The sequence below is a fragment of the Castor canadensis genome, chromosome 17 (assembly GCF_047511655.1).
Source record: "Castor canadensis chromosome 17, mCasCan1.hap1v2, whole genome shotgun sequence".
NCBI classification, from domain to species: Eukaryota; Metazoa; Chordata; class Mammalia; order Rodentia; family Castoridae; genus Castor; species Castor canadensis.
In genome coordinates, this window is record NC_133402.1 from 55120297 (window position 1) to 55133821 (window position 13525).

The window sequence follows — 13525 nt, forward strand, 5'->3', positions numbered from 1 at the left end:
GAGTAGACGTCTGGTAAGCACGTGAAATATATAGATTAATTTGGTTTCAAATTAAGAATCAAGTGTATCTGGCTTTTCATAAAAATCAGAACTACACTGCATACATTTCTACAAAACATACTCCTTGGCAAGATAACTACATTTTGGCAACTGTTAATATTTAGCTCATTGGGCTTCACCTGCTATAAGAGTCACTTCACAGAAGGAGTCTCAGTGGAGGGATGGATGCATTGAGAACTTAGGATGTCTATGGAGAGATTCCTAAGGGGCTCTAGTTGAAAACTTGAAAAACTACAGTGTTTGGTTTACAATACTTACTTCAATACTTAATGGGCTAGTAGTAAAGGAAAAAGCTTACAATGACAATCCTGAAATCTCTTGCTAAGAAAACATGGTTCTATAATCTCTTTTTCACTTTGCTACCACAAAACTTATACAGCTGGTGTAATCTAACTGGTCACGCGGGGTTACTTCAACTGCAGACATCAGTGTATGTGCCAGAGCCTCTCTGGGCATGTACTTGTAAAGACAAACCAACCTTCCCAACCACGTGAACCCATACCTGCATGAAGTGTCCAGCAGTCCTGCAGGCTTCAAGGTAGGAGCGGTGAAGCACCCACTTCCCAGCTGCCACTGAGGCTAAATACTTCTCATTTCGAAGTGGGTGCCCTACAACAATGTGTGTGCAGCTGGGGTCAAAGCACTGCTTCTCTATCACCAACCCACCTACGAGAGAAAGGAGAATGTCAACTGTGCACAGAAATTACTTATGCACAGTGTCAGTCACACACCCCCACCAAAATAAAGCTTATAAATATTTTAAATACAAAAGTAGATGACATAGTAAAATGACAGCCTCACCCCCACTGGTCATGTAGATTCTAAAATTACCAAAACTTTGTCATCAAACTGCCCCCTCCCTTTTTGTGGTGAGCATAGTAGGCAATTGCTCTACCATGGAGCTACATCCTTCTGGCCCCATTTTTTTCTTCTTTTTTTTAGGTAAGGTCTCAGTACACAGCCCTGGCTGGCCTCAAATTCACCACCACCCTGCCTCAGCCTCCTGAGTACAAAGATTACATGAGAGCACCATCACACCCAGCCCCACAGTTTCTGAGAATCTTCTTTCTTCATGTCAAGCTGCCAGACTACTTTCTTAAAATATTTTTCCTAACTTTGTAAAGCTACTTTATTCAATACAATAGCCACTGGACACATGCTGTAAGTATAAAAGACTTCAAAGACTTATTACAAAAGAATGTAAAATATCTGATACTTTATACCAGTTGCATGTTACTTTGCACACACTAAGTTTAATAAAATATGTGTAAAAGCAATTTAACCTGTTTCTTTTTACTTTTCCACATGTGGCTACCAGACCATGTAGAATGGCACATGTGGCCTCTCTTCCAGTATGCTGCTTCTGGGGTCAGATGAGAGCCTGATGCCTAGGGAATGAGTACACAGGGAGGAGCTGCCCTCTGGATGTTACTACACTTCCAAGTTTATTAAGATGTGGGTTTATTGATATTGTAAGCCTATCATTTCAATGAGACTGTCCAAGGTTTCATCAATAAACAAATGCACTAGTACAGGAGATTCTTAATTGCTGATTTCAATTTAAATCTTAACAACAAAAAGCAATTTTCTGGTGTTGCGGGGGGAACTGAGACATGATCTCACTATGTAGTCAGGCTGGTCTTGAATTTGTGATCCTCTTGCCTCTGCCTTTCAAGTGTTGTGATTACAGTCGTGTGCCACCACTCCTGGCTGAATCTTTTAAATCCTTAATTCCCATGACAGTGATTTGGACATAACTTTATACGACCAAAGCTTTATTGCTGACTCAATGTACACCTTTGACAAGTTACCCATACTCTTCTCAACTTCTACATTACAAATGGCATCAGTATTGACTACATTTGACTTCCGAATAAGGTTGTTATTATAAGACATTTTCAAATAAAACACTGGTACCTAGTTTTTCAATCAGATGACAATAGTCAATACGTTCTTGAGGATTCAGAGATGACAACTGGAATATGTACTGCTTTTTAAATTTTTCATGAGTCTCCTCCAGTGTTACAATCTGGAACGGGATAGTTTTATTTTCGAAAAAGAAAATTAACATTAAAAAAGTTATCAGGTATAGTTATTTTGCAGTGACATTTTACTCAGTCTTCTGAGTTATCAAATATACAAATCATAATGCAAGGCAAAGAAATGCAGTTTTCATCATTTGATGAACCTCTGCTATTGAAGATGACAAACTTCTATTATGACACAACAGTGAAATCCAAAAGCCCCACCACCACTCCAAGGGTCAGCTAACCTTTTCTCTAGGCTGTGGAGCCACAGGTGGGTTGGCCAGGGGGAAGGCAATGCTGGGGGCCTGAGGAGTCGGGATCAGGTGACCGTCTTTTGTTGGAGTTTCCACTTCTTCAGAGATCAGGTGTTTTGGGGCTTCAGTCACACATGTACTTCCAGGATCACAGACAGCTGAGGGCAAAAAAATACTGCAGGGTGATACCATCCAAATACGACTAAACAAATTCTAGGAAATATTCTCATCTGTCTTGGCTAAAATGAAATGAAACACAAAATCTGCAATGTAAAAATGACACACAAGCTGGGCAGGGTGGCACATGCCTGTATTTCCATCACTCAGGAGGCTGAGGCAGGAGAATCTCAAATTTAAGGTTAGCCTGGGCTACAGCCGACTCAAAACTAAAAACAAAGGGAAAAAAAAAGTGCACACAAAAAAGTGACTCTAGAACCTATAAATAAACATGTTAATTAACTTTAAAAAGGCAAATGTGCTGTTTGGGTTTCTCTAACCCTTTCTTTAAACACTAGTCTTTCATCAGAAAGGTATAACCAAAATTAATGAAATGAAAGCAATTCTACTTGCTTTTCTACTTGGAGAAAATGAGAGGCTGAGATAAATCTATACATTTGGTAGAGAGAAATAACTGTGCAATGTGAAAAAGAGAAAAAAGGTGAGAGAGACAGGAAGCATTTGTTTTCAAGGTAAAAATTCAAAAAAATTGGCCAACTCAGAAAGAACTCATAGTCCAAAGAACAAATGTGGGTATAGCTGGGTGGAATTCAGAATAGGGAAATGAAAATGAGACAACAGTGAGAAAAACATGCAGTAACTGTACAGATGCAAAAAGGACTGGAATGAAAGAATGGTGAAAACCATGTTGGGGAAAAATGTCTAATCCTAAACTTCAAATCTGCACTTTGAGTGTACTTTTCAATTTACTGATAAAGTGAGAACCTCATTAGTTTTTATTTGTGCATACAATTCAGAGAGCCACAATGTGCTTATCTTTGAGTCCAACCTGTACCTGATAAAAAAAATTAACAGTTTTTTCCATTACCCTGTTCAGCAACTTCTGCATCATGCACAGGCTTTTGAAATGGAGAATCTACCAATGTTTTAATGTCCACCTGCAGTTCAGAGTACTGCGTGGGACAGCTGGGCCACTGCAGATTGCTGGCAAGCCTTGCTCTCTCCTCCCTCGCTGTTGGATCATCCCAAATGATCTGTTCGTTTTGGGAGGGCTCTGTGTTGACATCAGGTACTATTTGTCGAGACTGCCTAAGGAATCAAAGAGACAATTTAAAATAAGTGCCATAACAAAATACAAGCACATAAAATCTGTACCTTACACTGTGAAGGCTTTGTGGTTCATTTTTATATGCCTGACACTCTGCAGGAAGAAAGCACATGATGGGATTCACTGAATAAATGAACCAAAGGAAACGTTCTTTTTAAAATGTTTCTCCCAAAAACTTAAACACATATTTTAATGGAATGTCTACATGTTTAAAAATTCAAAGGGAAAGCTTAACATTGTTAAGAAATTTCTTAGAAATTCTAAAATAATTGCTTCATTTAAAAATGGGATTTCTCAGGCTAGAGGTTGAGGCTCACCTAACAAAGTGAAGCCCTAAGTTCAAACCCCAGTAGTTGCTAGGTGCTGCTCACGCCTGTAATCCTAGCTACTCAGGAGGCAGAGATCAGGAGGATCATGGTTCAAAGCCAGCCTGGGCAAAATAGTTTGTGAGACCCTATCTCAAAAAAACCCTTCACAAAAAAGGGCTGGTGGAGTGGCCCAAGGTGTAGACCTTGAGTTCAAACCCCAGTATTATTTTATGGGCAACTGGAGTCCTGTTTAGCCATAAAGGAAACTCAAGGTGTAGACCTTGAGTTCAAACCAACCCAACACCACCTTAAAAAGGGGTGGGGGTAATCTCTTAAGTACATAGGTTAGGGAAACATGGCAATTTTTAAGAAAACTGTGGTTTCTCTGCCTAATAGCTATATTTTTATCACTTGGAATTATATGACCTATAATTAAATGGGAGGCTAACTTTAGAGCTGCTTTTTAAATTCTTTTGGTCCTTGCCAATCAAACTTTCCATAGTCTATGGCAGACTAACCATTCAGTGATTACATTTAAGTGTGCTTTACAGTGTAATCATAACAATTCCACAAGAGAAAATAGAATTCTAAGCATGTTCTTTATATTTATATGTATATAATTTCATTTTTCAAAAATTTTATTAAGATAGCTGCATTATAAATATTTCAGATGCATACACCGTACTTTGAACAAGTTCACCTCCTCCATTATATTTCCTTAGCTATCTTCTTACCTCCCCCTGCCTTTTCAAAGTTTCATTATGAAATCTTCATATATATACATGTAATACACTTTGCTCTCCCCCTCCTACTGATTCCACTCCCCTATAGTTCCCTTTTACATTCATATCCCTTTTTATCATCATTATTATCATTTTAGATCCAGAGTTCACATATAAGCTTTCTGGATTTGGCTTATTTTGCTCCAAATGGTGATCTCCAGTTCCATCTATTTTCCTGCAAATGACATAATTTTAATTTTTTTGTGTCTAAATAATACTCCATTGTGTATATATACCACATTTTCTTTATCCATTGGTTGTTGGGCACCTAGGCTGTTTCCACAGCTTAGCTATACTGTATATAGTGTTGTGATGAACATAGGTGTTTAAGTGTCTCTCTTGTATACTGATTTGTAGTCCTTCAGATAAATGCTCAAGGGAGATATACTCAAGAGGTCATAAGACAGTTTTAGTTTGAGCTTTCTGAGGAACCTCCATACTGATATACGGATATATTATGATGCATCATATGTATATTATGCTGATACAGAGGTTGCTCTAGTATATATCCCCAACCAACAGTGTATAAGGGTCCTATCCTTGCCAGCATTGTTTGTTTTCTTGATGACAGCCATTCTGACTGGGGTGAGATAGAATCTCAATGTAGTTTTGATGTGCATTTCCTTTATGGCTAAGGTTGCTTCTTAGGCATTTGTACTTCTTCTGAGAACTATATGCTTAATTAATTTGCCCATTTATTAACTGGATTGTTTGAGCTCTTTCTATATCCTAGATATTCACCCATCACCAAATGAATAACGGGCAAAGATTTTCTTCCACTCTGTGGGTTTTCTCTTGATTCTGGTAATTGTTTCCTTTGACATGCAGAAGCTTTTTAGTTTCATGCAATCCTATCCATCAATTCTTGCTCTTATTTTATGGGCAACTGGAGTCCTGTTTAGGAAATGACTCCCTATGCCTATGACATCAAAAGTTTTCCTTATAGTAGTTTCATTACAGTAAGATCTTTGCTACATTTTGAATTGATTTGTTTTATACAGGGTCAAAGACAGGGATCTAGTTTGGATTTTTAGCATGTAGATATCTAGTTTTCCCAGCACCATTTGTTCAAGAGGCAGTCGATTCTCCAAGGTATGTTTTTGGATCCTTTGTCAAAAATCAGATGGCTATAGCTGTGTCGGCTTATTTTGGGGTCTTCTATTGGCCTGCTTTTAAGCCAGTATTGTGCTATTTTTGTTAATATGGCTCTGTAGTATAATTTGAAGTCTAGCATTGAGATACTTCTAGCATTGCTATTTCTGCTTAGGATTGCTTTGGCTATTTGGGGCTTGTTTTTACTTCCATATAAATCTTAGGACTGACTTTTCTATTTCTATGAAGAATGACATTGGGATATTGTATTTTCAGCAGTATAACTATTTTCACAACAGTAATTCTGCCTATCTGTGAGCACAGGAGATCTTTCCATCTTCTGGTGTCTTCTTCAATTTCTTTCTTCAATGCTTTATGATTTCATTGTAGAGGTCTTTTATCACTCCAATTAAGTTTATTCCTAGGTATTTTATATTTTTAGAGGCTATTGTGAAGTCAGATTTCCTGACTTTTCTGCCTATTTGTTGTTGGCAGATAGAAAGCAACTGATTTTTGTATGTTAATTTTGAATCCTGCTAAACAAGATTCAAAACAGTTTTGCCAAAGCTGTTTGTCAAGTCTAGGAGTTTCTTGGTAGAGTGTTTGGGTCTTTTAAGTATAGAATCATACTGTCTGCAAACAGGGATAATGTAGCTTCTTCCTTCTCTATTTGTATCCCTTTTATTTCTTCCTCTTGCCTTAGTGCTCTGGCTAGGAATTCCAGTACTATTTTGAACAAGCGTGGAGAGAATGGACAACCTTGTCTCATTCCTGATTTTAGAGGAAACAGTTTCCATTTCTCTCCATTTAGTGCAATGTTGACTAAAGGTCTGTCACATGTTGCCTTCATTTTGTTGAGGTATGTTCCTTCTATTTCTAGTTTCTTTAGAGCTTTTATCATGAAAGGATGTTGAATTTTGCCAAAGACCTTTTCTGCATCTAAAGATGCATCATCTGATGGTCATGTGATTTCTGTACTTAATTCTGTATACGTGGTATATTATATTTATTGATGTGCATATGTTGAACTATCCTTGCATCCCTGGAATAAGACCAACTTGATTAGTGCATGTTCTTTTTAATGTGTTGTTGAATTCATTTTACAAGTATTTTATTGAAATTTCTTACATCTATGTTCATCAAAGAAATTGGCTTATAATCTTTTTTTGTGGTGTCCTTGTCTGGTTTTGTTATCAGGGCAATACTAGCTTCATAAAATTTGTTCAGTAGCATTTTTTCCCCTTCCTATTTCATGGAATAATTTCAGTAGCAATGGTTAGTTCTTCTTTAAAGCTCTGATAAAATTCAACTGTGAATCCATCCAGTACTGGGCTCTTCTTTGTTGGGAGACTTTATTACTGCTTCAGTCTCATTGCTTGCTGCAGATTCCCATTGGGTCAATTTAGGCAGGTCATGAGTCTTTTAGAAATTTATTCATTTCTTCTAGACTCTCCAATTTATTAGAATATAAGTTTTTGAAGTATTCCCTGATGATCCTCTGGATTTCATTGGCGTTGGTTTGAACCCTTTTTCATGTCTAATTTTGTTGATTTGGGTCTTCTCCCTCTTTTTTAGTTTGGTTAAGGGTTTATTAATTTTATTTTTTCAAAGAGCCAGATTTTAATTTCATTAATCCTTTGTATTGTTTTTTTAGTATCCACTTTACTAATTCCTACCCTAATCTATATTTCTTTCCACCTACTTGTTTTGGAATTGGCTTGTTCTTGTTTTTGTAAGAGAATAAGGTACATCATTAGGTTATTAACTTGTGATTGCTGGGTTTTTTTCTTTTGTTTGTTTGCTTTTTTTTGGTGGGACTGGGGCTTGAACTGGGACTTCGTGCTTGCAAAGCAGGGACTCTATCGCTTCAGCCATACCTCCAGTCTTGTTTCGGTTTTTTTTTAAATAGGTGTTCAAAGCTATAAACTTTCCTCTCAGCATTGCCTTTGCTGTATCTCAAAGGTTCTGGTAGGTTGTGTTTTCATTTTCTTTAGACTACAGGAACCTTCTGATTTCCCCCCCTTATTTCCTCAAGATCCATTGGTCATTCAGCAATGCTTCATGTGTTCGAGTATTTTCTGTAGTTTCTTTTGCTACTGACTACTAGTTTTCTTTCATTGAGGTCTGAAAGAATATAATGGGCCATTTCTATTATCTTAAATTTATTAAGACTTGTCTTATGTCCTAAAATATGATCTATTTTGGAGAAAGATCCATGGGCTACTGTGAAGAATGTATATTGTGTAACTGTTGGATCAAATTTCTAATGGATCTTAAAATCCTTTCTATCTCATGGGAGGCACTAAAAAGTATTAATTATACCTCACCTTGAAGTTGGTGCTTACAGTGGGACAAAAACCTCTGTGTAGACTTCTTATCTCCAAATAAGAATCCTAAAACTACTTAGAACAATGGAAGGAAAGTTAGTATATCATCAGCAGACAACCAAAACTAAAAGATGATGATGGAATATAACGCACATTGCTTTGGCTTGGTAAAGTTCAATGACATAACCTGTTCATTGGTTTTCATATCTATGCTTCTGCTTTCTTGCTTGGTTAAAAAACAAAAGGGAAACTAGCTCGGCTCACGGAACTGAGCCAGTAGGCCCCTAATGAGGAGCTACCCTTCTCTCGTCACCTAATGTTTCCACCATCAGTGACAAGTACACACCTCAGCGCCTCCAGGACTCTGCTTCGTCCACTTCGAGCAGAGCGAGTGCTGTCAGGGGTTGAAGATGCACTGTTACAGCCACTTCTTGAGAGGGAAGGCCTCTGTGCTTGGGGTTTCACTATGGAGGTTGCAGACATGATCTCCTGCAGCTGCTTTTGGAAGTTCTCTCTCATCTCTAAGGTCTGCGTCAGAGCTTGAAACAAATAAATACACCAAACAAGGTAAATCCATCTCTCCCTCAGTTTTGTTTTGTGTTTAACAAAAAGTCTTGCTACGAAGCCCAGGCTGGCCTTGACCTCACAAACCTCCTGCCTCAGTCTCTCAAGTGTATGGGTTACCAACATACATCATCACTATACCTAGTTGTAAATTTCTCTTTTTGATTATATGTTATATTAACTACTTTGTCCACATCTGGGTGAACAAATTCATTGACTTGCCATTTACTGAATACTATAAGAGGCTATATACTAATGTAGGAAAACTATGAATGCCAAAGAATAGAAAGGCAGCCTTACCACGAAGTGCTCTATGAAATAATAAGGAAGCCTTGTGAAGACCTGTAGTGAAAGACCTTTTGCAGAGCCCCCTGTCTGCTTCTGATCTTCTCTCATGGTGCATACTTTACTCTGAGATTCAGTATAGTCATTTGTGTACGTGCCTGCTTTCACAAATGGTTCATGAAAACACAGACCATAACATATTTATCTTTGATCTTTTTTTATAGACACTGAAGTAGGTAGTAAATATTTTTGGAATGAATAGAGTGGAGCTAACTAAGTAGGTAAATCTGCTCTTCCTGAAAGCAGCCTGAAGTAACCTTTGAAAATGTTTCACTACTCTCATGATCCAGAAAACCCCACAAAAATCATGCAAATCAAGAGGTTCAAATCTTCAAATTTACTTTAAGCCCATGTGAGAAACTGCCCAGGCCATCAAGGGTATGCAGACAAAAATTCACTTTAAAGATTACAATATGGGTTATTCTGGTATTACAATACTGGAGTTGGTAGGTATGCCCAGGCTAAATAATGGGGTTTGACAGAGGGTTGGTGGCCTAAAACAAGTGCTAAATTTTTGTGCTATGTGCATAAAAATGCAGAGAGTAATGCTGAACTAAAGGGTATAGATGTAGATTCTCTGGTCAATGAATGTATCCAGGTAAACAAAGCCACCCAAGATGCATCTTGGCACTTCTAGAGCTCAGGGTTGTATTAACCCATCCCTGAGCTCTCCTGCCACACTGAGATGGTCCTCACTGAAAAGGAACACACTGATCCTAAACCTCCAGAAGTGGAGGCTGCACAGAAGAAAAAGATCCCAGAAGAAACAAAAGCTCAGGGCATGGTCAGCCACAAAGAAGAATGAAATTATGCTATGTGCAGGAAAACTGGATGCAACTGGAAAGCATCATGTTAAGTGAAATAAGCCAGACTGAGAAAGACCTCATATGCATATTCTCTCTCGTATATAGAATCTAAACTTAAAAAAAACAGGAGGACAATTTCAGGAGGTAAGCAAGAGGAAGGAGAGAGGCAAAAAGTGAAAGGGAGAAAGTATGATTGAAGTACTTCATACACATGTGAAAACAGAATAATAAAACCCATTAAAATCACTTTCAAAAGGGAGGGAGGATAAATATGAGTAACAGAAGGGGTGAATGTAATCAAAGTACATTATATGCAAGTATGGAAATATTGCAATAAAATCCCTTTGTACAACTAATATATGTTAATAAATTAAAAAAACACTAGGGCAAAGAAATAAACTGACATAAAAGTAGTAAATTCATAGGCAATTCAAAGGGAAAGCTCTAGTAGGGAGGATTGGTAAAGAAAACAGTAGATATTAACCCACTAAAAAAAGAATACCTGTAAGATTATTCAGTACAGCACTACTTATAATAGCAAGAAATTAAAATTACCTGTAAATATCTCAACAAAAGATATCAAAATAAATAAAGCAGTCATTCACTGACTACTACAGTTGCTAATTTAAAAAAAAAAAAAAAAAAAGAAATAGCTCCCTATGCACAAGCATACCTCATTTTATTATCAGATATCGTGTTTTATGGTTTGGACATGGTTTGAGTATACACCCTAAAGTTTCTGGGTTGCAAGCTTGGTCCTCAGTGTAGTAGTGTTAAGGTGCTAGAACTTGTTGAGGTGGGGCCTAGCAGAAGATGGACAGGACATTAGAAGTACCATCCCTAAAAACAATATAGTTTATGGGGACTCTTGATTATTTCCCTTTACAATGAATTGTTATAAAAAAGAGCCCCCTGAACCTCTCCTGCTTCTGGTCTTAACATGTGACAGTGTGCTAGTCCCTACTCCCTCTCTTTCTCATAAACACTCCCACCATGATGCCAGCTACGGTGATACAATGCCATTAGAACGTCTTCGGCCAAGCCAGTGAGACTGTCTGATCCTAGACTGTCAGACTCCAAAACTGAGCTAAATAAGTATCTCTTTTCTTGGTACATAACTCAGCTTCAGTATTATGTAATAGCAATAGAAAACAAACTAAAACCCTCCCATTTCTTACAAACTGAAGACTTGTGGCAACCCTGCAATGAGTAGGTTTATTGGCACCATTTTTCCAACAGTTTGTGCTCACTTTGTGTGTCCGTGTCACATTTTGGTAATCCTCATGTTTCAAAACCTTTTTCTTGTAATTCTATCTGTTATGGTTATCTGTGACCAAAGGTCTTTGATGTTACTATTGTATTTGTTTTGGGGAGTCACAAACTATACCCGTCTACAATGGTGCACTTAGTAAGTGCTGTATGTGTTCTGACTGCTCAACCACCGCAGAGAACACACAAATGATAAGAAAGCAAAACAGCTTTATCAATGATATGGAGAAGCTTCAGTGGTCTGGATAGAAGATCAAACCAGCCACAGTCTTAAGCCAACCCCAATCCTGTGCAAGGCCCTAACTCTCTTCAATTTTATGAAAGTTTAGAGTAGTGAAGAATCTGAAGAAAAGTCTGAAGCCAGCAGAGGATGGCTCATGAGGTTTAAGTAAAGAAGCTGTGTCCCTAACACAAAAGTGCAGGTGAAGCAGATAATGCTGAAAGAGAAGCTGTGGCAAATTATCCCAAAGACCCAGCTCACTGATGAAGGTGGCCACACTAAGCAAGAGATTTCCAATGCAGATAGAGCAGGTTTGGGCTGAAGAGGACGCCATCTAGGACTTGCGCAGCTAGAGAAGACAGCTTAATGTCAGGCTGGTGGAGTGGCTTGAGTAGTAGAGTATCTGCCAAACCCGGAGTGTAAGTCCCTGAGTTCAACTCCCAGTACTGCCACAAATAAATAAATGAATGAATGAATGAATAAATAAATAAATAAAACAGTAGTACATTTCATAAGGTTATAAATACCAGTCAGTGACTTCTTTCAGGATTTGGGCAAAGTAAATTGAACATTTTCTGTGAAGGATTTACCATTCTAGAAGCCATCAAGAACATATGTAGCTGGGCGTGGTGGTGCACACTTGTAATCTCAGCTACTCAGAGGCAGGAAGATCAAGAGATTGAGGGCACCAACAGCTCACACCTGTAATCCTAGCTACTCAGAAGGTAGAGATTAGGAGGATCGTGGTTTGAAGCCAGCCTGGGCAAACAGTTTGCAAGACCCTATCTTGAAAAAAACCCATTACAAAAAAATAGCTGGTGGAGTGGCTCAAGGTGTAGGCCCTGAGTTCAAGCCACAGTACCGCCAGAAAAAAAAAAAAAAGAGTTTGAGGTCAGCCTGGGCAAAGTTGGCAAGACCCTGTCACAGATAAGAAAAAAAAAGAATAAAAGCACCAGACAGTTCAAGTGGTAGAGAACTTACCTAGCAAGTATGAGGCCCTTGTACCCCAGGACCATTAAAAAAAAATTGTGATTCATGAGAGGTCAAAAATATCAACATTAAGTAGGCGTTTGAGAAAAATGAATTCCAACCCCCAGGGATGAGGTTGAGGGACTCAAGACTTTAGTGAAAAAACTAACTGTAGATGTGTTGGAAACAGCCAGAGAACTAGAAGTGGAGCCTGAAACTGTGTGACTGCTTTGCTGTAATCTCACAGATGAAGCAATGGACAAGTTGCTGCTTCTCCCGGAGATAAAGACCAGTGGCTTTCTTGAGATGGGATGCATTCTGTGAAGATGCTGTGAACACTGTCGAAATGACAATGAAGAATTTAGAGAGCATGACATAAACTTAGTTGGTAAAGTACTGGCAGAGTTGGAGAGCACTAACTCCAATTTTGAAAGAAGTTCTATGTGGGTAAAGAAATCAGACAGCATTGCATGCTACAAAGAAACTTTTGTGAAAGGAAGAGTCCTAGCCTGCCAAACCTCATTGTTGTTTTAAGTTAAGAAGTAGTCAGAGCCAACTCAAGAACCCACCACCACCACACAGAACACTGTTAGCCATCAATGGAGGCAAGACCTCCATCAGCAAAGAGGTTATATCTTACTGAAGGTTCAGATGATAGCTAGCAACTTTTAGCAATAATGTATTTTTAAATTATAGAATCACATTGTTTTTAAAAGACATAATGCTACTGTATGCATAATACATTCAGTATAATGTAAATAAAACTTTTATATGCACTGAGAATCTAAAATATCCATGTGATTCAACTCTATTGTGACATTCACTATATTGTGGTGCCTGAAACCAAGCCCGCAGTATCTCTGAGGTACACCTGTACTGATATGAAACAACCCCTAACTGAACTGTAAACAAAAGACTGAGGCATAAAACAGCATGTATAGTAGTCTGCACTTTCATAGTTTTGAAAAAAAGCAAGAAAAGAGAAAATATATTTCTAAAATGAATACATCAAACTTCTAAAAGGAGACAAAAGAAACAGTGGATATTGGGAACCAAGGGTGGGAGAAACTCTCATACTTCCTCTTCACCTGTAAAACTATACTAAAATAAACTGTAGTACATGCTAAAATAAAACTGTTTGAAAAAATCACTAAAAATAAATGAACCAAAGAAAAAAAGTTTTTTTAAAATTTGTGACAGTACTGGGGATTGAACTT

General features: G+C 37.9%; 1 protein-coding gene across 6 annotated transcripts in view; it reads right to left on the reverse strand.

The window, feature by feature from the left end:
* The window catches only part of Topbp1 (DNA topoisomerase II binding protein 1), a 57155-nt gene that overhangs the window by 6511 nt on the left and 37119 nt on the right, over positions 1-13525 (reverse strand). For all 6 annotated transcript variants that reach the window (XM_074059395.1, XM_074059396.1, XM_020165720.2 and 3 more), the window contains 5 exons: positions 8482-8674; positions 3387-3607; positions 2333-2499; positions 1978-2089; positions 563-726 (listed from right to left, as the gene is read on the reverse strand). In XM_074059395.1, the coding sequence (XP_073915496.1) occupies positions 563-726; positions 1978-2089; positions 2333-2499; positions 3387-3607; positions 8482-8674 (857 nt within the window). The remainder of the gene's footprint in view (positions 1-562; positions 727-1977; positions 2090-2332; positions 2500-3386; positions 3608-8481; positions 8675-13525) is intronic.